This window comes from Xiphophorus hellerii, chromosome 19 (assembly GCF_003331165.1).
Source record: "Xiphophorus hellerii strain 12219 chromosome 19, Xiphophorus_hellerii-4.1, whole genome shotgun sequence".
Classification (NCBI taxonomy): Eukaryota; Metazoa; Chordata; class Actinopteri; order Cyprinodontiformes; family Poeciliidae; genus Xiphophorus; species Xiphophorus hellerii.
Window position 1 is genome coordinate 19,312,772 of NC_045690.1, and position 22,857 is coordinate 19,335,628.

Consider the following 22,857-nt stretch of genomic DNA (forward strand, 5'->3'; position numbering starts at 1 on the left):
TGTCCCACCTGCTCCCTGCTGAACGTTTCCCGACTTTGGACAACTTTCTTCAAACAAGTCATGGCTGTGCGTAACCTCTGCGGTGTGTGGTCACCACTGACTCTGCATACATGTCATTCTGCATGTGTTATTTGGACAAAGCAGCTGGGGAATCAAGGTCTGGTTTGTGTTTTGCCAGCAGATGTGCGCAGCTGGCTCATACACTCTCTCTCTGTGTCTTCACTGATGCTCACTTCCTGTCAATGTTCTGCTGCATCGTGATTGGCTTGTTATTTAATATATTAAAACTGACGTAGTGCTTTTATTAAGCTGTTCCGATCACAATCCCTGCATAGAACCGTCGCGACCAGACTTCTTCTAAAACACACTCTCCATCATTCATTGGTGAGAACTAATTGTGACTTGTGAAGGCATTACTGTTGTAATAAAGATATTTACCTTGCTTTATTCTTACCTGCTTATTTGCAGTCATATTATGAATGAGAAGTGCTCAAATAGTTCAAATGTACCTCGTACCTTGTAGTAGCTCCCTGTTAAAAATGGCAATACCTGAAGTAGTTTGAACACAACAATTATTTTTTTTCAGTTTAAAGCTACTAACTTTAGTACAATGCCTATTTCCAAAATAGATTTCTTTGAAACTATATGAAATATGATGTCATTTTTTGGTATAAGATTCTCACTCTACGGTAACCTGAAGTAAAACTACTGTAGTTTCACTGTATAACACACAAAAAAATACAAAACATAATAAAATTGCTTTGACTTAACCCTCCTGTTATGTTGCAGATCAAATTGACCCGTTTTAAGGTTTAAATTTTTTTTTTTAATAGTTGGAAGTATTTTTTTTGCGTGAAACGTTTTCTATTTGTCTTAATAGGTTCACTCTACATATAAATGGCAAATTTATTCATTTTACACATTTGCAACCCCCCCCCTGCGTCTACTTTTTACATAGATATTGTTCGGGTCAATTTGACCCGGCAGTCAAGTTGAAGGTTAAAAAAGATTTTAAAAATGTCCAATTCTATATGTTTCCTTGCAGCTATGAACCATATTTCACCACAAACACACAAACAACACACAACACACACACATGCACATGTACACCCCAATGAACCCACTTCGTGTTGGGTGGGTGTTCACACAACTTTTGACGGGAATCTGTTCTGTCCCTGTGGACAAACTCCATCCACACTGAGTGGACACTCAGCAGAAGTGGAGGAAAACATAAATACTCTCTGCATGACTCATTTCTATTAATTTCAATCAGCGGGTCAATTTGACCCTGAACAGTATATGTGTCTGAAGTTCAATTATAAAGATCACCCATTGAAAAAAAAAAAAAATCAAAATGTTATTTAAAATTTTTTACAAAAGATCAATTTCAAGGAAATTATAGTTTTTTTGTGTCTAGGTTTTTTTCAGTGGACATAAAAAACGTAAATTAAATTTTTTATGTCCAAATGAGTAAATTAGTTAGTTGTCGTCATTGATCCTTAATTTCTGAGAAATAAAAAAAACATTATTGCACAAATATTGATTGAAATGGTTAGTATTGGAGTTAATAATCAGATACAAAAATGTTTTGGAGGATTTTTTTGGTTTCTGATACTATTGCATGATTGAACACTCCCCGGGTCAAATTGACCCACGAACATTATTGCTGTACCTCAGAAACAAACATAACAGGAGGGTTGACACAAAAATTGTTAATATTGTGTTAAAGTGCTAAGCTACTATAAGATAGATCTCTACAGTTTGTATTTGGCTTTTTTCTATTTTGTTTTAGCAGTTTATTTGTCATATATAGAATAAACACTGTCTAAACAAAGTGTTTTTCAAGTATATATGGTCATTGTAGATAATAATTACCCTTGCTGCCATTAGGTTTTCTTTTAGTTCATAACTTGTTGAATTGCACTTTAACATAACATTACTTTAGTAAAAATATCAGTTGGTGTTTCTTTTATTTTGATGCCATGGCTGTCCATGTTCTTCCCAATCAGAAATATTTCCAAAAAGCTCTGCTCTACTCCAGCTACTTCAGCACTTTGAGAACTTCCTAACATTCACTTAAACATTGGAACAGCATGACAAAAAAAAACTAGGCATTTCTGAAATTGCAACTTTTTAGACTTTTGGCTTAGGTAAGTGCCAGAAATTGGGCCTATTTTTTTTTATATTGCTCTCAGTATTTGTCATGAACGTAAGTTTTATATCGGCATTGCGTTGTCCTAAATATATTCAAGAATCACATTCTAATAATCACATCAGAGACACTTCTTGAGCTTTGCTAATTAACTTTGTATGAGTAGAAGGGGAGAATGCGAAACCATTTAGTCTTTTTATGTATTTGGTATACTATGGAGTAATGTTGGGGCAGTAGAGTAAACCATCGATATTGCGGCGGGAAAAAAAAGATTTATACTTTTACGTGAAATGGAAAGGTAACAACTGTAGTCCATCTTGTGAACACTTTGTACCGCCTACAAACTATTATAAAATTTGGAAATTTTTATTTTGTACTTATTAGTTTTAGCACTTTGTCAAAGGTAACATTACACATTAGAAAGAAAATATACTTGAAATTTTTGAATTTATATGTTTGAACAAAATCTTTTGGTATTGGGGAAAAAATGTGTCCTTGGGATCCTGATGTAAGGAAGAAACAATGAGAAATAATGTGATGATTTTTATTTTTTTTAGTTACTTTCTTCTGGCCTTGCTTTCATTCCTGTTAGTTTGTGCTATCCCCTCTGCCTCTGTTAGACGGATGCAGGTGATATAGCTTTCCCTGGGCTCACTGCATCACTACAGAAGCTTCCTGAGGTTTTCTTTTTGTCCAGCCTCCAGCCAAAGTGTGCACTTCTACACTCGGGACCCTTTGATGTAAATGGAAATAGCTGCTTGAGAGAGATGTGGTGGAAAGTCCTGCAGCCTGTGTTTACCTCGAGCCAGATGGCTCTAAACAAGCTGGGGGAGAAGACGCAAATACATTTTTCTCCGAAGGGCTTAATTTAGTGTTCTGTTCTGGACGGTCCCCTTGCAGCTTGTAACCAGAAGGGGTTATTTTAGGTTTCAAACCTGCCTCGGATCCAAAACCCTCCCAAGTGGGGCAGCCTGACAGGTTTAATGAAAACTGTAGTTCTCTTGAAAAGAGGTTAAGTTTGTCCTGTCAGCTGAAAGTCTTAATATGTTTATCGAAAGTAACTATTTCAATCAAATTTTTAAAAATCTGTATAAGTGTGCTTAGTTTAAAAAAAGAAGAAGCTCCTTCTCTTCATTTGTTGGCTTGTCTTTATGTGTGTAGACGTGTCGTTAGAAATGTCAATGGGTGTGATGGTATTATTGTTGCACATGTGCCTCGCCCCAGATATTATGAATCTTATAACCGATTTCCTGTAATTGTAGGTGCTTGAAATAGTAATTGTCTGTGACTTTGTAGTATCTGAATACACTTTATGACTCTTGAAAATCAAGCCTGTTTCAAGATGTATAGTGACGCACAAATAAAAATAAGTAAAAGAAATCCCCCATGAAACATAAGAAGATCAAATGAATTGGAAAATTTGCAAAACTCAAAATGCAAAAGTTTCATTTGGGTTTTGCAGCGTGAAAAGGAAAAAGTCTGGTTAAAAAAAAAAAAAGTAGAGGTTTACCATCTTAGTAGGTCTTACTTCATCCCTTCATCCTGAGGAAGTTCAGTGAAGTCACATCAGGTCATTGTGGCTAAAGCAATGTGGTTAAAAGTGGCTGTCAAAAAATAATAATGCTTCTTTTTCAATTTCTTCTCCAACTTAAAACAAAAGTATTTAAAAAAAATGTCAGTATTTGATTAAAACTACTCGTCTTCTGTCCCATTACTCGCATAGACCAAACATTAAATGACCAGTTTTTAGTCAAAATGTAAATCTTGAACATAGTTAGTACAATGTTGCTTTAAATGCTGACCTTTTAAAAAAACAAAGCAGTGTATTAAAACAATAAACAGGGTTACAACTTTTGACTCATTGTTAGCCTGAAATTAGTTAACCCAGCATTTTGGTAAAAGAAACAACCCTGCAGGTTTCATGTGTAGTGTAGCTTTCTAAGGTTACTTAGGTAAATTCTTTGTCGCTTTAAGCTTCCATCCCGTGCATAAGTGGTTATCGTGAGATTAATAAATATTTTAATCCTACATCCTAATATTTTTTAAGATGGGTTTAGACACTACTGGAAAAGAAAGAGATCTCAAAATATAGTCTAAGCCAAACAGTCCTGTGAGGGATTTACCTACAAAGGAGTTACCTACAACATTGTATGCCCTGCAGGCAACCGTAAAGCAGGTTGCAGAGGTGTGTTTAGCATATGGGTCTTAATTTTGTGCTATGTCTCATTGCATCTGGGAAACTGGTTGCCAGGGGAGAGGACTCTCACTGCAGGTGGTGTGTAATGGAATGTGATCCCTCTGGGCACACATTTTGTGTTTGGATGTGTGCTTTTGTGTGGCGTACCTGCTCCCTTTTTCTTTCCTCCACCCTCGACATTCTCCACTCAAAAGAAACAAAAGAAAATGGAGCGGATTGGTTTGGTTCAGCTGGCACAAGGCAGTTAAAACATTGACTTCAGTGTGTGTGCGTGCGTGTGTGTGCGTGTGCGCATGAGGTGGAGAGAGTTGATTGTTGTTGTATGCCCTGCCCAGTGCTCAGTTATAAACTCAGTGCCCTCACAAAGTAGGCCATGAAGAGGCAGACTAAGGAAAAGAGGATGGAAGTAGCAGAGTTGAAATAAAATGCAGGAATCAAATTAATGAATATGGTTTGAAAGAAGTAGAAGACGAATAAGAGAACTAGGAGCTGCATGTCTGATCGTGCCATGCATTCTGGATGAGGCTTCTTCTTTTATGCAATGACCCCAGCTACCTCTGTAGCTGCTGCTGCCGCTGCTACTGAGTTGATCTACTTTTCCAGCTCATACTTGCTGTTCTGACTGGCCCACTTGGGCAACCTGGGAATGGGAGTGGTTTGAGCGGGTAGAAATGGATGACTGGAACTCTTGAGAATACAGTAAGACTGTGTGAAAGTGTTTGTGAGCAGCAGCTGTGTAGAGGAGGTAGCTTGCAGAAGTTTTTTTTTTTTTTCCAGACAGACAGAGGCAGAAAGAACGATCTTTTCCAAGAATGAAATTCTTGGCACTCCTGCGAAGCTCAGGGTACAGCTGGAGCCGTTCCCCTTCTCTCCATTCTCTCTGCCTCCTCGTTCAGTTCTCTTTCCATCCTTCTCTACTTCCTCCCATGCTTCCTGGTCCCCCCTTTGTTTTCTTCAAATTTAAAAATTTTCCATAATTTTCAGACTTACCTTCAATTGTTTTTTGTTTTTTTGTCTTCTAACAGATCTGCATGTTTCTCTCACGGTACCTTGCAAAGGTAGTCATGCCCCTTAAACTTTTCCACATTTTGTCTTGTTACAACCACACACTTTAATGTCTTTTTTGGGATTTTATATTACACACCAATATAAAGAACTGCATAATTGTGACTTAATAAGCAAATTAAAAGAAAAAAAAGGGACTAAAAGTGTTGGGTCCATTTGTTTCCCAGTCCACGTGAGTGTTTTCGGTACTCTTGCTGTCAGTTTTTTTTTTTTTTGCAGATTCTAATAATGCAAGCTCAAGCAGACTGCATAGAGAAGAAGCAGGGGACTGTCTAATTTCACCTATCAATTGATTTTCAAACTGGACTTTCACTATTCAAGCACATCAATATCCTCTGATCTAGACCGCTCCAAGGTAGCTTTGGCTGCATGTTGAGGTAGTAGGTGACCCTCCAGGCTTGTCTTAGGCCTTTTGCTTCTTCTAACACATTTTCTCCAGGATTTCCCTCTATTTAGCTCCAACCATCTGACTGATATCACCAAAGCTCCCTCTTTTCAGTTGCTGTTTGCAGTTTAGTGATCGTATTTGTGGAGTTACGGGCTAACAGCTGTCCTGTCAACAGATTCTTTCTTCTGAGCTTTGGATTAAGACCTAACCCCGCCTTACACACCGCCACAGTTTCATCCCTGACCTGTCTGCTGTATTCCCTGGTCTTTGTGATGCTCTTTGTTCACTGATGTTTTCTAACAAATTTGCAAGGCTTTAGAAGCACAGCTAAATCTGTACTGAGGTTTAGTTACACACAGAAGAACTCTTAACAATTTGGTGAGTGCTGAAGGCAATTTGTTGCACTTTGACGTTTAACATCAGAGGAAAGCGGAGCAGAATATAGATGTATGTCACATAAGGCATGCTTCAGGGCTGCACTTTAGGCAAATATGCAAAAGTGATACCACTTATCTGAGGACTTTTCCTCAGTTAGCTATCGGTAACATATCGGTTACCGATAGCTAACCAATATGTAGCTATCGGTTAGCTACATATTCTTGACTCCTTTCTATCTTTTTAATCATTGTAATGTCCCAGTGTTTGTGATCGTCACCTTCTGGCCTCTTTAACAAATACAAAACAGCTGTTTTGTATTTGGGTGAAAGTCTGTTCAGCAACTGAAATGCCGTATAATTATTGGTGTGAAGAATATCTATACATGGTACTTTAAATATATCCAATAAAATATTGGCCCTTTGTGATTTCAATATTAGATGCATGGACATTGCAGTGACAACTGTGATTCTTCATGTTGTACAATCCTAATATTTCTTTTCATTTCACAGTTTTAGCCACATTGTGCTGGTTTGTCACAGAGCATACTGCCATTTTGCAGGTCACTATTGCACATCAAATTTTAAATGCTTTGAAGAGGAGTTTGCTTTCAAAATGTGACAGAGTTCCTCTGCACAGCTTCAAGTTCCACAAGACATTGTTTACATCATTTGTGTTAGAGTTTCATAGGGAAGCCCCACTTCTTTTTTTTTTTTTTGCCCTCCTTGATCAGATGGGACGCATGTTTCAGTAAGGGCCAAGAGAGGTCAAGGAATAACCTGAGACAACGGTGTCTCTTCTGCTCATACACAGTGTCCACCACATCTGTTCCCGTATAAACCTTTTTGGCATTCACACACATAGGCAGAAATAGAATTTCAAGGGTTTGAGGGAAAGTCCCTGCTAATCTAGCCTTTCCAGCCCTCTTTCTGCCTTTCCACTGACGTACGCATAACTTCTCCATTTCTTTTCTCTTCTCCCTCCTTATCAGCGCACACTCTTTCCCCGCAGCTCTCTGTGGTGGACACAAACTTGTTACTGTTCAGACTGTGACTCACAATCCAGGAATGCCCCATATTAACATGTGGAGAGATAGGAGAGAAGCATGTTGAATGGCAGAGGACAGGGCGGGAGGGGGAAGGAAGTACAGCTGCGGTCCAAACCGGGACGTTGGTTTTGGGTGGTGGTGGAGGGGGGTAAGGTGGGGGCATTGTGGATTTAAGGGGAGATCGGTATAATATCAGGAAAGCGTTTCATGACTCCGAGTTTGTTTATAACCCAACAGCTGTTGCACGTCTTCTCTTTCTCCCGCTCTCTTCTCTCGTAGACATGCAGAGTTAATAAAGGAATGGACACAATGAGTCACAAGTGTCTGACTTGTGTATCTTTGTGTATTTAATTGCACGCTTTTGTGTGTGTGTCGGTGTGTGTTGCGTGAATTTGCATGTTTGCGAATGCTTGAGTGATAAGTAGAGTACAGTATGCTGTATCCATGTTGCCGGTGTAGGTTGGATGCCATTCCCAAAACAAGCCTATCTGCAGGCTTCAGAACAGAGTCATTGGGTAATGTTAGAAAAGAACAGCGGGGGCAAGAACACGACTTGTTATGTCTGGAAGTGAATCTGCTCCGAACTTTGATGTTTTAAGCCGAGGTGACCGTGGTTTATGTCAGCGCAACCGTTGAAATGTCGCCGTGTTCTGCAATCGGATGGGCCACTGTGTGCTTTCATGTCAGCGGGGCGCTCAAAGAGTTTCGGCAACATGTGGCCAGGTGTGTGCAACTGGAAATCTGTTTCTGGTCTTGTTGCAAGAATTTCTGTGCGTGCCTTCGACTGCCCGTGACTATGTGCACAGCTGTTGGGCTGTGTGTTTGTACATGTTTAGGATTTTGAGAACAAAGCGCGGCTGGGTTCAGTGTCCCTCCAGACGTTACGTTGCTGTTTTCTGGAGCAGGCCCAGCAATAGAAGTAGGTCGCCCAACGGCACCCCTCCTTTGGGTGGGGGAAAACCAGAGAGGGATCCGGGTTGGGTGGAGGTATGGGCTGGCAACCATACACACTAGACAGACCATGGACTGCAGTCTTAAAGACCACTCACACACAGATCAGGACAGGATAAGATGTTGCAGATACCAGAATAAAGTAGCATTTGTTTGTTGTAATGTTAGGAAAATAAAACCTAATTAGGTTTGGACCTTAATTTGAAAAGAAATATATAAATGGATGCACAGAAGTTATAGACCCGCTGAAAAACAAGTCTTCTATTTCTTTTCTTTTTACTTTCAGAATGGCAATGTTCTCCTTTTCCTCTGTTATGAATTTAAATTACATAATGAATCAAATAATGTATTAAGTAAATATAGCAGTTTTAGTAAATTTTGGCTAATGTTGAAAAGGGATTAAAAAACCCCTGAAAAGATTCTAATTGCCTTCATTTGAAGACATCGAAACTTAAACGTTGTCTTATTTTTTTAAACAATAAAATAGAAAATGTAAAGCAAGAATTATAGAGGCCAACAGGATACTCCTGCCTGGGACACTTTTAAAGGGGACGGCTGAGTAACATTTCAAAGCTTTAACATATAGCTGCAGTTATTAGACAGTGAACACTGAATATCACATGGTATATAGTATAATAAATTAGCTCTGCGATGGACTGGTGACCTGTCTAGGGTGTACCCCGCCTCTAGCCTGCTGACTCCTGGAGATTGGCACCAGGACCCTTGCGACCCCACCAGGGATAAGCGTCTTCTCTGGCATAAGTGGACTGATGGATGGACAATAAATTAAGAACATAAAGTAGAAGACCTGTTGACAGAGTAATAAGCATAAAAAAAAAGGACGGCAAAATAATAAAACATCCATCCTTCTGGTATAGAATATATACCATTTTTGAAAAATAATGGATGTTCTTGCACAAATTTTTCAAACCTATGAATTTACATAAATCTCTGGAGCTCTGATATTTTAATACATATAATTTTGGATCAGTTGGTTTCATGTATCTGTTGTAGCTGAATTAAAAAGCTGATAAATGCTCTTCCTATTTTTGTTAAATTAGGACAAAAATGGAACTTTGACTTTATTTTAAACCGAACCCTGGATGTTTTTGTGGCTTGAGATTTTCATCTCTGATGACCTGCAGCACGTAGCTCAGTGTGTCAGTCTTGCATCTACTCATATTTATTGTATTATATTGTTTTTATCAAGTCATTACTTCATTTTCTTTTGTCTTCTGTACATAAAAGGCAGAGCCAGATGCCAGGAAAACACATCTGATTTCTACAAGCCACGCTCAGCAAACACTTCCTTGTGTCATGCTGATGTCAGATGCTGCTGATGTCATCATACAGTTTATAACTTCATCAGCTGGCTTGACTGATAAGACTTTCCTTGAGGCACTGTACATGCAATTTTGAGCTTAGAGGCTTATAGCGGAGCGGCTCACTCATCTCAAGGAATGTGTTTACACACACCTGCATACACACACACACACACACACAATAAAAACCGGTTTTTAAGCTCTGCGATCCTTAAGCTTGACCAACCTGCTCAAATAACTGTTGAATAAAACACAAGTTCAGATTCAGGTACATGTTATATGTAAGTCTGTTGTTTGTAACATTGAAAATATGATGTGTTGGTCCTAAATAGGCATTGGTGTCTTAGATTCTTACAGTAATCTTAATTATTACAGTTATAGTGTTATCTATAGCTAAAACAGCTGAGTTAAACAAGCTTTTAGCTCTCTTCCAGCTGATCAGCAGTGCACATCAGTATGTGGGTCTCTGTGTCTCACAAAGCCACAAAAAACCTCAACACTCTTCTCTGTCTTCAAATTAGAAGGACTAAGTTTTTAAAATCAGTTTAAAACCTCGGTATAACTTCATCCTGTCAAACAGCCTCTGCCTGGTTCATATATGACTAATTCTTATGGCAAAACATGACAAGTTTTTATGTCATGCTGCGTAAAGCTTGCTATCTGTACTTTTAAAACATTACCTGTTTTAAAAGTGATGGGTGGGGCTTTTGTAGTATTCCCACCTTGATTGTTCATATTATACACAAGTAGAAATTGTTAACAAAGAGTTGAATTTGTGTTTGTTGCAAGGGAGGGAAAAAAAGGCTTCCGCCTCATTTCAGCCAGCTAACCAGCAGTGTGCAGCAAAAGGAGGGAACAGCCAGAGGAAATTTTTCTCTGGCATCCAGTCAAACAGAATTTGAACTGCAGAAACGGAAATTTTCCTGCAGTTTCAGAACCCGTTTCTGTGCATGTGGACTGATGTGAACCTAATTGTGCATCATTCTGCAGCGAATTGGTGCCATGAGAATAATGGACTGAAGGCAGGGTGGTGCAGGAAGACTAGACTTCCTCCTTGATCACCAAGCCCCACCCTGCTTACAAGGTGGGGGGGGAGATGTTTGACTCACTGGAGATGAACTTCTGGGCGGTGTGATGTGTGTTTCTTTGCCCACGCGACATGCAGCACAAGCTGTGTGTGTATTTATAGCACTCTGTGCTATTTTTAAGTTGTTTCCCACATTTCCTGCTTAACCACATTATCTCTCCTTTTTATTTGCTTCCTTTTCTGTCTTAGACTTTCCATCATGCTCCACATCATAGTTACTTAAATGATGCTGAAATATGTTTGTTTAAGGCATTCATCTGAAATGCAACCATACACTCTAAAGAGAATGGCCTATGTGGAGTGGTACCATACTTATGTGTGTGGGTGTGTGTTGGCGTGTGTGTGTGTGTGTGTGTGTGTGTATGTTGGCCTGACTGTAGAGGAAACTGTCGTGGGAGTGTCTTGCTCTCAGAGCTCCAAGGACAGATAACATTACCCTGCTTATGCTTACATAACTTCCAGGCAACGCCACGTCACAACTGACCCAGACACGCACACATACACACACCCCGCATGCATGGATAGTGCAAAAAGAGATAAATTAACGGTTCAAACTCATATGTATTGGTATTTTAATTCCTTTTTACTCTTGACACCAAGTCAAGTTGGTGTGTATGTAGGTCAGCTGGCTAACAGGCTCCGTTGGTTGGATGCCAACGCCCCGCACATACAAACGCTCACACATGCTTTCCCAGGAGGGTTTGTGTTTCCTTCCAATGTGTTGACCACATGTGCATGGATGAGGGGAATGATCGGAAAGAAGGAAAGAAAGCAAACAAGCAAGAAAGAAAGAAAAAAAGCGCTTCTCCTCTTTGGGGCGCCACTGGAGCAGCGATTCACACACTTGCCCTAAATTTACAGCGGTCTTGACTGATCTATAGATGAGGATGAATGCCTGCGTTTAAGCTGTTGCATTTTTAGGGATGTAAGTAATAGGGTGTGTGTGTGTGGCCTCTCTTTCTGGGTTTGATGGTGTGTTTTGTTTTCTTGGGGCCCTAACACAGCTGTCTTTGACAGCTGCATCATGAGAAACATCTGAACTGTTGCATCATCTCCTCTCTGTTTCTGTCTCCCTCTCTGCGTACGGATGGATGTATGGGCAGCTGGACAAAATCACAAGCTGGTCTCCTTGGCTGGCCCTTATTTTTTTGTGGATGGGCCAGTTCAGGAGCAGCGTAGCTGAGTTTGTGTGTTTATGCCTGTGTGTGGCAAAGCGTGAGGCGGGTTGTTTATCGTAGATTCATGTGTTTATTTCTCGTGTAAACTTTTAGTAACACAGGTCAAACATTCAGAGGTGAGACTCCAGCATAATTTATTAGCACTGTAAGAGACATACTGTGTTATCCTTTACCAGGAAAAAGAAGCAGTTTTTCTGCAACACATGATTTTCTGTTTTGCTGACGAAAAAGAAAACTCCTATGCTTTACAGTTTCAGAGTAGCCTCCCATAAAACACCTGAGGAAACACCTGTTTCCTCTTCTCCACCCTGAGATTTACTGTTTCTGTCTTTTTTTTGACACCAAACAAAAAATACTAAGCTATTCTTCTTGCCATTTTTCTGGTCTTTCGCTTCTCTTAGGACAGTGACTCATGTTGGGGAAATAAATCTGTTCATATCATGTCATTCAGCTATGGCTGAAAAAACTAAGTACACATTAAGATTCAATAACTTGTAGAATGAACTCTCTGCAGTGGGATTCTTTTTGACTTTATTAACCTCACAGCTTTGTGAAGAAATTCTGATCAAGTATTTTTTTTCGACAACTTGCTTTCATTTTAGCGAGGTTTGTGAATTTGGACTTTGACTGGGCCATGGCAGCATCTTAAGTCTTGCCTTCTTAATCCATTTTATTGTAGATTTGCTGCTGTTTTTCATAATCCAGTTTTGGTCACGCTTTAGCTGTCGGACACACGGCCTCACATTTGACACTAGAATCTTCAGCACACAGAGGATCCATTAAGGCGCCCAGGTTCCCGTGAATCAAGCCCAAATCATTACACCTCCATCACCGTGCTCAACGGTCAGTATTGAATTCCTATTGCCGATGTGATATAAATGGAATAGGCCTAAACATCACAACACTTTGTATTGTCATGAACTTTAACATTAAACATTTGACTTTTATTGTGAATCCCGACTGTATTGAAACTAAATTGAAACTGAACAGAATTAACATGCCAACTGAGGTCTGTCGAGTCTGATGAGTCTTTTTCAAGATTTTCAAAGTGATTCCAAATGTTTTTAACTTAGAAACAATCTTTCTTCCCTGAATGTTAGTCGACGTTAATTTCTTGACCAATAAACTTCACCGAAGGACGACAGATAAAGATTTGCTATAGGCTGAGGTTTATCAAGACCAGTGTTGTATAGTAACGAAGTAAAAATACTTCACTACTTTACTTAAGTATATTTTGGAGTACTTCATACTTTCCTGGAGTATGAAAATTTTTGATGACTTTCACTTTTACTTCACTATATTTCCGAACTTAATTGCGTACTTTTACTCCGATACATTTTCAATGTGTGGTTTAGTTACTCGTTACAAAAAAGCGAGAGAGAGAAACGCAAGTGTTTTGACCCCACCTACTGATTAGCAAGTAGCAAGTAGGCTACCGAACAAAGTCCGTAGCCTTCTTGCCTGGGCTTGTTCATCACCACCAATAGGATACTTCTTCTTCTTCTTCTTTTCTATTATGGCGGATCACAAGCAACTTTAAGGTGCATACCGCCACCTACTGTACATGAGTGTGTAGAAGCATTACTTCATATCTATTAAATTCTACTTTTTAATTTTGTATTCTTAAGATAAATAAACAATGCTTTCCTTAATTTGTGAATATCTGTTATGTTTCCTTCATTTCCTAATATACCTTTAAGATTCCATTCATGCCCCATATTTCTAACTATTCTCTTTAATTCTTCCCTTTCGAGTTCATTTGACTTACAGTTCATCAATATGTGTTCTACATTTTCTTTCTCTCCACATCTCTCACATTTATCATTATTTTTCCTCCCTATTTTATAAAGCATGTCATTTAAGTAGGTATGACCTACTCTTAATCTACTAATTATTATTTCTTCTCTTCTGTTTCGTTCATTAATGCTTCGAATTCAAACTGACTTTTGTACTTCATATAATCTTCTTCCTTTCTTATCTTCATTCCACATTTTTTGCCATTTCTTGATTTCTTTACTTTTAATTAGGATACACCTGTTTCGCTTCTCCCATTAAACACAAAGCAAGTCTCGCAATCAGTAGCAGTCACATGGAAATTCTATCTTACAAAAACTCCCCGTCCAACTTGAAGAAACACATCGAGGTAACTTCTTATGAAATGGTTATAATCCTCCTGTTTCAGTAACTATAGCTTGGTCACTAGGCACTATTGTGAAATCTTGACCATAAATGAACTTTGTTTGGCATTGTTTCAGTTCCACATGTGGTGTATTTAGCTTAGGCCTAATGTTGACTGTAGCAGGCTACCTAGACTCCTCTGTTCAAGGGGGGACAGAAGCCATAGCGATAGCAATTTAGACTAAATTTAACGAATATAGGAAAGGCATGCAAGTTCAAAACCAGGTTTACAGATGCCAATAAGCTGCATTTCCCTCCCAATTCTTTTTTTCTTTTGCATAATGACCAGTTGTGTTCACCACCTACTGACTGTAGCATTGACTGATTCACTGATTTGTGAAGTAGAGTAATCGTAACAGCTCTTTTTCTTCATGCTGGCCGCATTTTCTGTACTATTTATTTTTCTCATTTTCAGCACTGACCTTACTTGAAGGGAAAACTTAAGGCTTACAAAAACTTTGTATTTTCTGTCCTGGAGGGTATACTAAGAAGCTGGTTCAGTTGTAAAGCAGGTTAAGTTAACCTTGTGCTATAGGTAAAGCACCTAATTTTCTTAACTAAATGATGCCTGCAGGTATATCTATTAGCAGGTTTAACTTTGCCTGCACTTGGTTGTGTACATTATTTTAAGTGTATTTGACAAGTTTACCAAAATATAAAAAATGTCATTCAAACTGCATTTGCTTTGTTTTACTTTTTACTTGTACTTTTCATTACATTACTTGAGTACATCCATTTTTACAGTAATTTCCATACTTAAGTACAAGAAGTTTCAAATACTTTAAGACTTTTACTCAAGTAACATTTCAGTCAGTGACTTCGACTTTTACCAAAGTCATATTTTGGAGAGGTACTTGTACTTTTACTTGACTCTGAGATTTCAGTACTTTATACAACACTGATCAAGACGTAAGCTCTTTAAAGGTCAAAAAAATGGGCACTGACTACTTTGTGTTGATCCCGTAAAATCAGAGATTCTGAAATTTACAGCTGACTTATGAAGTTTTGACTTGCAATTTTAAGTGCTTTGAATTGTCTTGTTGCTGAAAATGTGCTATATAAATAAAATGATCTTACTTTACCTTGCGTACCTTACCTTACCTTAATATTATTTTCTGAAAAATAACAGATACAATTTTAAACTGGCCACAGAATCCTGCATTAGTGATTAACTCAACCAACACAGCTTGCACAAAAACAGCAGTATCTCTTAGGGAACATAGGTCTTTACTTGAACTCTTTTATTTCCACTTAGTTGCCAGCATGTTCCAATCCAACATGATAAACTGAGGTAAAATGCTCTAAAGCATTAAATAAAGCTATAATGTCTTTGGCAGATAGCAGGTGCTTCCTGCTATCTGTTGGAAGCGTTCTTCTTCGTCAATCTTTCTCTTCGCAGTCTGGGTGAACCACTGACTTGTCTAGACATGTATTTTCCTTTCTTTAAATAGCTTCCAACAGCTTCCTTCTGACTCTTAGCACCTTACTGATACAGAAAACAGTCTTGTCCCAGTACTTTAACAGAGCCAGTATGCATCAGTACGCAGTACCAGCACTTCTAAAGTTGACCTCTTAGGGTACCGAAACGTTTTTCCAGCATACATTGCATACCGAGACTTTTTCCGGTGTTATTTGAGTTTTTGTTTCCCCATCAATAACGTGTTACTGCTGCAACTCCGCACCACCCAGGTGGCAAAAAGAAAAAAAACAAAAATGCATGTTCATTGCAAGCTCGCTCCCGTTCTGTACATATAGCGACTACGGAAAGTGCTCCATGAATTGCCTTACGTGATGGGACTGAAAGTCTATAGTGATGTGCATATGCTTGGGTGTGTAGTTAATAAAAATGGCTCCATTAAGCTATGATTTTGGTCCTTTGAATTTGATTTAGAACCAGCTTTGTTCTTTAAGATATTTGTACAATAAAACTACTGATCTATATAAAAATTCACATATTTTCCTGTCCCATATTTGCAAGATATCAAAACATTGTCTTCCTCCACACCACATCGAGAGCATGACCTGATAGCACTTGGCATTTTGCCTTCTCTGATAGGAAAACTTGAGTTTTGAGATTATAAAGCTGAAAAACTAGAAATCTTATACACTGCCTGGCCAAAAAAAAGTCACCATGAAAAAATGGTCACACTCTCTAATATTTTGTTGGACCAGGCAGTGTATATATATTTTTTTTTGTGGTGCAGTTTGTGGTTGTAAAGGGACACAATCCCAAAAACTTCAAGTGGTGTGAATGAGTTTGCAAGGTGTTGCATATATTTATGTCCTAGAATGGTCAGATTGCAAAGGCTGCTGCCCAGACAATTTCACATTACATTGTGCCACATGCACCACCTGACCTCATTCTCATCCTCTCCCTCTGTCCTAACTGCTCCAGCAGTCGGAAGTGGAAGAAGCAACAGATGGTAGATGAGTGCGCCGCGAAGTGGGAGTGGGGGGGGAGGTGGTGGAACTCCGTTGTCTGGGATTCCAGCAGGATTAAGCAGAGGAAGCCACGACTTTATTTGTGGTGCTTTAGAGGGTAAAGCTGGAGACGAGACCCCGAAGGTGACGTTATCGCACACACTAGATCCCTCGCACATGCAGGGGTGCACACACAGCACACACACAGTACAACTCTGCTGAGCTTTTCTAAACACAAGTCTCAATATTGTGCGGCTTACAGCAGTGTATGAGGAGTAGCGGGACAAAGAGTGTCTTGTACTTTAGGGATGGGTTAGTGGGGTGGGGGGAGTAGTTAGGCCTGCTGGGTCCAGTCCTGGGGGCCAAAAATGGGAATTTTCTGTGAGTATATATACGTCTGCGTGTGTGTGTGTGTGTGTGCGTGAACTGAGGAATGCTGCTGTTTGCTGAGTGAAGAGCATGGAGGCAGGAGAGACTGTCTAAACATACGTCTGTTTGCTAAGAATGTGTGTGTCTGAGAGACGGTAACTGTGAGAGTATGTGTGAGCAATGGGGAAAGTGTGCTGTGAGCAGCAATGGAAAGCGGTTTGGAGGGACTGTGTGTGTGTGGGCGTGTGCGCGCTGTGTGTGCTCTCTCTGCTATGACCTTCTTCTCAATGAGCACTTTCATATCCAGTCCTGCTCCCCACGGTAAGGAAGCAGACGGCGCTGAATGAGGCCTGTCTCTGACTACCTGCGACTTACTCACTGCACCCAGCACTGGCCCACACTGCAGACTTTACTCATGTTGTGTTTGCATGGGTGTTTACTGCACCGTTACCTGTTTGTGTGGTTGGGAAGGGAAGGAATAGAAAGGGAGCGAGGACACTGGCGGAAAGGGAGGAGGAAAGAAGACGGCCATCAAAGGGGGAATGTGGAAAAGATGAATTATAGGAGGAATGAAGTGAGGGGATGACGGATGTGAGTAATAGCTGGAGTAAAAGAGGGAGATTCACATAGTAGTGGTTAAAAAAATGGGATTGAACGTAGGATCGAGTGAGTAAGAGCAGTAACTGATGTAACTGAGGTGTTGGAGTCACTTGGGAGGAAATGAGTAAAGGACGACGGGAGAAGTTTGTGGCAGTCACTTCATCTAAATAAATTTCTAAAACTCTTCATATCATAGCTTTTTTTCACAAGAATTTAGACTGAACAGATCTTTTGTGTACTTTTGTTTGTTTGTTGTTTGTTTTTTTTTTTTTTAAAAAAACCTTTAAATTAGATCAGGTGGTGGAAATCCTTTAACACGTGTCTACTCGGGCAGAAAATATTATCTTGTTTTCATGCTTGTGCGGGAGTGTTTGCAGTTTGCCAGGGCCTCCTCTGCATGTGCACCTCCGCTGGGTGATTTATTCTAAGGCCAGGTCTGCTTCCAGCTGTCTCTGAGGGGTCCCGATGACTTTAACAGCCGGAGACCTCCATCACGGAAAGGCAGAGAAGGAGAGAGATGGGGAGGATTTTTGGAGAAGGGAGATACGGACAGTGGAAAAGTCAACATCAATTTTTAGTCTGCTAATTCTATTTAGAATATTTATGCTTCGCTTTCATGGGAAAGATCAAATTTTATCTTACAAGGAAAGTGTTCAACCCTGTGTTTGTCTCATAAAATAAGGCTGCCGTTTCTACCGAAGATGTCAAAAAACTTTTACTTGGTCTTATTTCGTAATGTCACAGTCACAAATTGTGAAGAGAAATAAAAATTACAGCTACGCTTACCTTTTAAACTTAAACAAAAAAATAAAATAAAATGCTGGATGTGTGGTGGTGGCCACGTCTAGGTGTGAAGATCCATTTTCTTCGGGGGAAAAAGAAGCTGCTCAGAATTAACGGAAAGATGGATGGTGTTAAATGCAACAGGTCCAACATGTGTTGGATTGGTTCACATTACATAATATGTATGTCTTTAAATGTCCCAAAGTCCAGACCAAAATCCAATCAAGAATTTATTGCAAGACTTGATGAAACAGATGTTCCAAGGTGCCTACCATCCAATTTAAGTGAGCACAAGCTGTTCTGTAAAGAAGATTGGGCAAAAAATAAAGTTAAGCATTCCAAGAGGAATGAAAACCTTAGCAAAGCACTGTAAAATGGCACAATGTTACTGCATTGGTAATATAATTAATAATGTCATTGCACTTAGAGGCACTCTTGAAGCAAATGTACTTTTCTCATTGGTGGTCTGCCCCGCTCTCTGTGTGAAGCCGTGTTTGTGTCCCTGCGTGTGTTCTGCAAATTAACAAATGTAAATGAGAATTTGCTTTAGTTTGACTCGCCTGGTTAAGTAAATACTTGTTGTTCCCCCTTGCAGGTCCTGCTGAGGTTCCCATGATGTCCCCGAATGGGTCAATCCCCCCAATACACGTACCCCCAGGTTACATCTCACAGGTAGGCTGGTTGTCATGTTTTTCCCCTCACTGGAAAAAAAAAATTAAAGTTACTAGCCAGACTTTTGTTTTTTGTAAAATAAATCAAACTCACATTAAATATATATTGTCACTTATAGAACAGGTTGAACCCAACTCAAACTCAACTTTTAGTTATGTGTCAAAATGGGTAACAAGATGTTTGTCCACAAATGTCAGATTAACTCTTATGCCTCTTGTGATGTCATCAACCAACATACACGTAAAGCAGTCTCAGCTGCTTTTCCTTTGTCAGTAGGTTTTAAAATCTTTGCAGTGTGTGACACTCAGCGTCTCATCTGCATCTTTCATTTCTTAGTGGAAATGCAAAACACACACATATTATCTTTAGAAATATCGCTGCTGTCCAGCAGAGACCACTCTTTTTCTCTCCATTTGCAACTTTACAGGTTTTCATTTCTCTCCTGAACAGTGTTTCCTAATCTTTGTCCTTGGGGACAGTCAAAGATAATTGACTGTTTCAGATTTTGTTTTTTCTATACGTTAGCAGACATAACAGATTTTAGCTGATGCACCAACTTGACAAAGATCTAAAACATGTTTTAGATGTTTTTCCCTTCTTGACATGTGTTTTGAATTAATGCGTCATTAACAGGCTTCTGCAGAGCTTGAGTTAATTCGTTCCTTTAAGTTAGATGTTATGGAGCACATGCACACATTAGTGTGAAACCTATTTCCTGTCCTTCCCTATATATATATAATATAATATATTCCGATAATATATTCCACTGCAAAATAGGGACCTCCTTTGAGAAGTTTAAAGATAATGGACTCTTTCAGATTTTGTTTTTTCTATACGTTAGCAGACATAACAGATTTTAGCTGATGCACCAACTTGTCATGTAATCTAGGTCACTTTTAATGCCAGTGGCACAATTTTATTACACTTGCTTTACCTTGGGCCACAATGCCCCACAAAATAAATAGACATTGTGCAATGCCTTGATATTTATTGTAAGCTCAAAATCTATAAAATTGACTTGTTAAGAGGGAAGTAAATGTGTGCTTTAGACTTGCTTCTTTTGATATCCTCTTATGTCAGTGTTTTAAACTCTTATTTTGACGTAAGAAGGGAAGCAGTTCTTCAGTTTTCCCTGATGTTGAAAGAGCCGACCTGACGCTCTGCAGCGTTTGCATTGAAGAAGTGGTGGAGACTTCTTCAATGCAAACGCTGCTGCAGAGCGCTGCATTGAAGAAGTCTCCACCACTTGTAAATAGAAAAAAGAAACATTGGAAGTGTGACGGACAAGACGCAAATGATTCGTAAACAAGTTAAGGACAGAACGTTAGCTCTTAAACCACATCATTTTCTCTTGACGCTAAACTAACAGTGACTGTTTTCTACATTTAATCATTTCTACTTTGACACCTGAAATAACTCCATGGGTCAACCCTGAGCTGAGGTTTTCTAAAACATAGTGTCATCTTTTTGAAGAACACAAGATAACAGACACTGTTAGCTGTTTTTGCATCAGACCACCTTAGAATTAGATGTGCACATAAATATTAATGTAAATGATCAATCCTGGATTATAATATATTATACTGATTATAGAGTCTTCAAAACCCATTTTATGTTTTTCTGAAAACCCCACTCTATGGAACAAAAAAGGGGTCTAAAATCTTGTCTCGTTCTCAAAGCTGCAGTCAGGTATTGTCTTGTCTCATGAGCTAGGTGTACACTTAAGCCCGAAAAATTTTATCTCTGTCAAATTTTGGTTGAAAGTAATCTTTCACTCTAACCAACATGCTTCTTCTGAATGGAAATCATTTTAAAATCTTTCAGTGACTGCAGTCCCTGATGCAGTCACTGCATCAGTCCTGCTGCAGTCCTGTCTTGAATCTAATAATCTATGCAGGGATTATAAGATTAGGGCGATCGTAATAAAGCATTCCAAACTCAAAGACTTGGAGCTCATCATCACCAAAGATTATACTTCAAAATACCAGTGGAGACATGCAGGAACCTGGTCAGCAATTATGAGAAGGGTTTGATTGCTGTCATAGCAGCAAAGCTTGTCTGTACTCTATAACGAAGAGTACAGTTAATACAAAGTAAATAAGAACCAGTTGCTTCAAAACTGATATATTTTGATATATATATATTTCTATTTTTCTTGGAGAAATGTCTGTGTCATTTCCTACTAGAAATAAAGTGCTCGATTAAATGAAAATAAATTAAAATCTAAATCTGCACGGCATATTAATATTTTAGGCAAGATTATAATTCAATACCTCTTAGACACAAGAAGTGCAAAAGTACTTGAATCTTCCTTCATAGCCTTTCTTTGAATAAGACGCCACAGAAAGTGTGGCAGCTCACCAGTTTTTCTTTGGCTTTATGAAAGTTAGGGTAAAATCCCCACTTTGCTAGTAGACTGAAGGAACACTACTTCCTGTTTCTCTTTATTCCATGAGACAAATTTGGTTGCTGAGAAGTCTCAAAACATGGACGGTCACGGTGCTAAACTAAAGAAACAACAACCGTCAACGTATACTTTATGTCCTTGTCTAGAATAGAATAGAATAGATAGCATTTATTGTCATTGAACAGAATTCAACGAAATTTCCATTGCAGCTCCCGTGCAAAAGGTCAAATATATACAGTATAAATAAGCAAACACACAATAATAATAATAACAATATATACAACTAAATTAACTAAAGGCACTCAACCATCCAAAGAAGTAGCAGCAGGTCCAATTGTCTATGTCTGTGTATAACATTTTTGCACATTTTAATGACCAAGATGTTGGATTATTTCATCAGTGGTAAGAATAAATGTTGCTTTCCTTTTTTTAATCACAGATAATCAGTCTTCGATTAAAGTGCAATGCAGCTACTCATTCTTTGTTTATATCAAACCGAGCAAGCCACTCAGGGGCTATTATCCATGTCGATGTTGCTGTAGTAGGAAGAAAGCTCCAGAATACAATTTGTGCATTGTGCAGGAAGCTCATAAGCTCTCCCTTGGTTCAGGAAAATTCTTCCCTCAGGGTGTTTACTTACAGATTTCTCACTTTTCATGCCATTTTTGAGCCACAAAAACCAAAACAGTCTAAAGCTAAAAAACAAAGGAACCTATCAGAGGCAGATCGTTTCTTGGGAAAGTTCTGCAGAACTCAGAGGATCTGGGAGCCATCATTCAAGAATGAAAAGCATTAGTTAAAGAAAAGTTTCCACAACTCGTGCTCAAACCACACACTCTAATCAAATACCAGGCATTGCACCTATCTGCTTAGTCGAAGTGTAAAAGCACACAAGCAACCAGCGTACCCTCCTCCCCTCAACACTACAGGAATGTGCTGAATTCAGGATGTGAGGGTTGTCTGGCTTTTTGAGTCACTTGTAGGCAGTTGTGTCAGTGTTTTCCATTAAATGATAAAAAAAAGGAGGAGGGAGGGGTGTATGCAAAACAAGTCAGATGGTTCTCACAAGTAGAGTGCTGTGAATGCATTGGTGCCGTGTTTGTGTTGAGATTGGGCTTCTACGCCAATGGAAGTCAGGTCATTGGCACACCGTGGGTGTGTGTTTGTGTTTGTGCGTGCGTGCGTGCGTGGGTGTGTGTTCGTAGGGAGCCGGCCAAGTGCGAGCGGGAAACGCTGTCACTCTTACATAAACAAGCCTGATAGGACAGACAGGCCGTCGATGGGTGTTTTTTTGTTTTTTTTTTTGGAGTTGAGTGGAAAAGGGGTTAGCTGAAAAATAATAATAATACTAATGATAATAAAACCCCCTATCTTGGTTAGAAGTAGTGAGCATATGAGACGCGTCAATATTTTGCTGTGCACAAGTCGTCGTCAACATGTGCTGATTATTGCTTGCAGAGAGATGGCGGTTGTGTGCAGATGAACTGTTTGCAGGTGTATTTGAATTTGCGAGTTCATGCCAATAAAAAGCACATGTTATGTAGGCCACCTCCACATGTACTCACACAGAGACTTTGCCCTGGCTTTCTTGTAAACACACTTGTTTTTCTGCTCCTCAGTAGAGCAGAGGATGAGAGAGGTAGACAGGGCCCTACTCTCCTTTT

General features: G+C 39.3%; 1 protein-coding gene across 2 annotated transcripts in view; it reads left to right on the forward strand.

The window, feature by feature from the left end:
* Positions 1 to 22,857, forward strand: part of fndc3ba (fibronectin type III domain containing 3Ba) — a 117,105-nt gene that overhangs the window by 37,124 nt on the left and 57,124 nt on the right. For both annotated transcript variants that reach the window (XM_032546586.1, XM_032546587.1), the window contains one exon: positions 18,710 to 18,786. In XM_032546586.1, coding sequence (XP_032402477.1) covers positions 18,710 to 18,786 — 77 coding nt within the window. The remainder of the gene's footprint in view (positions 1 to 18,709; positions 18,787 to 22,857) is intronic.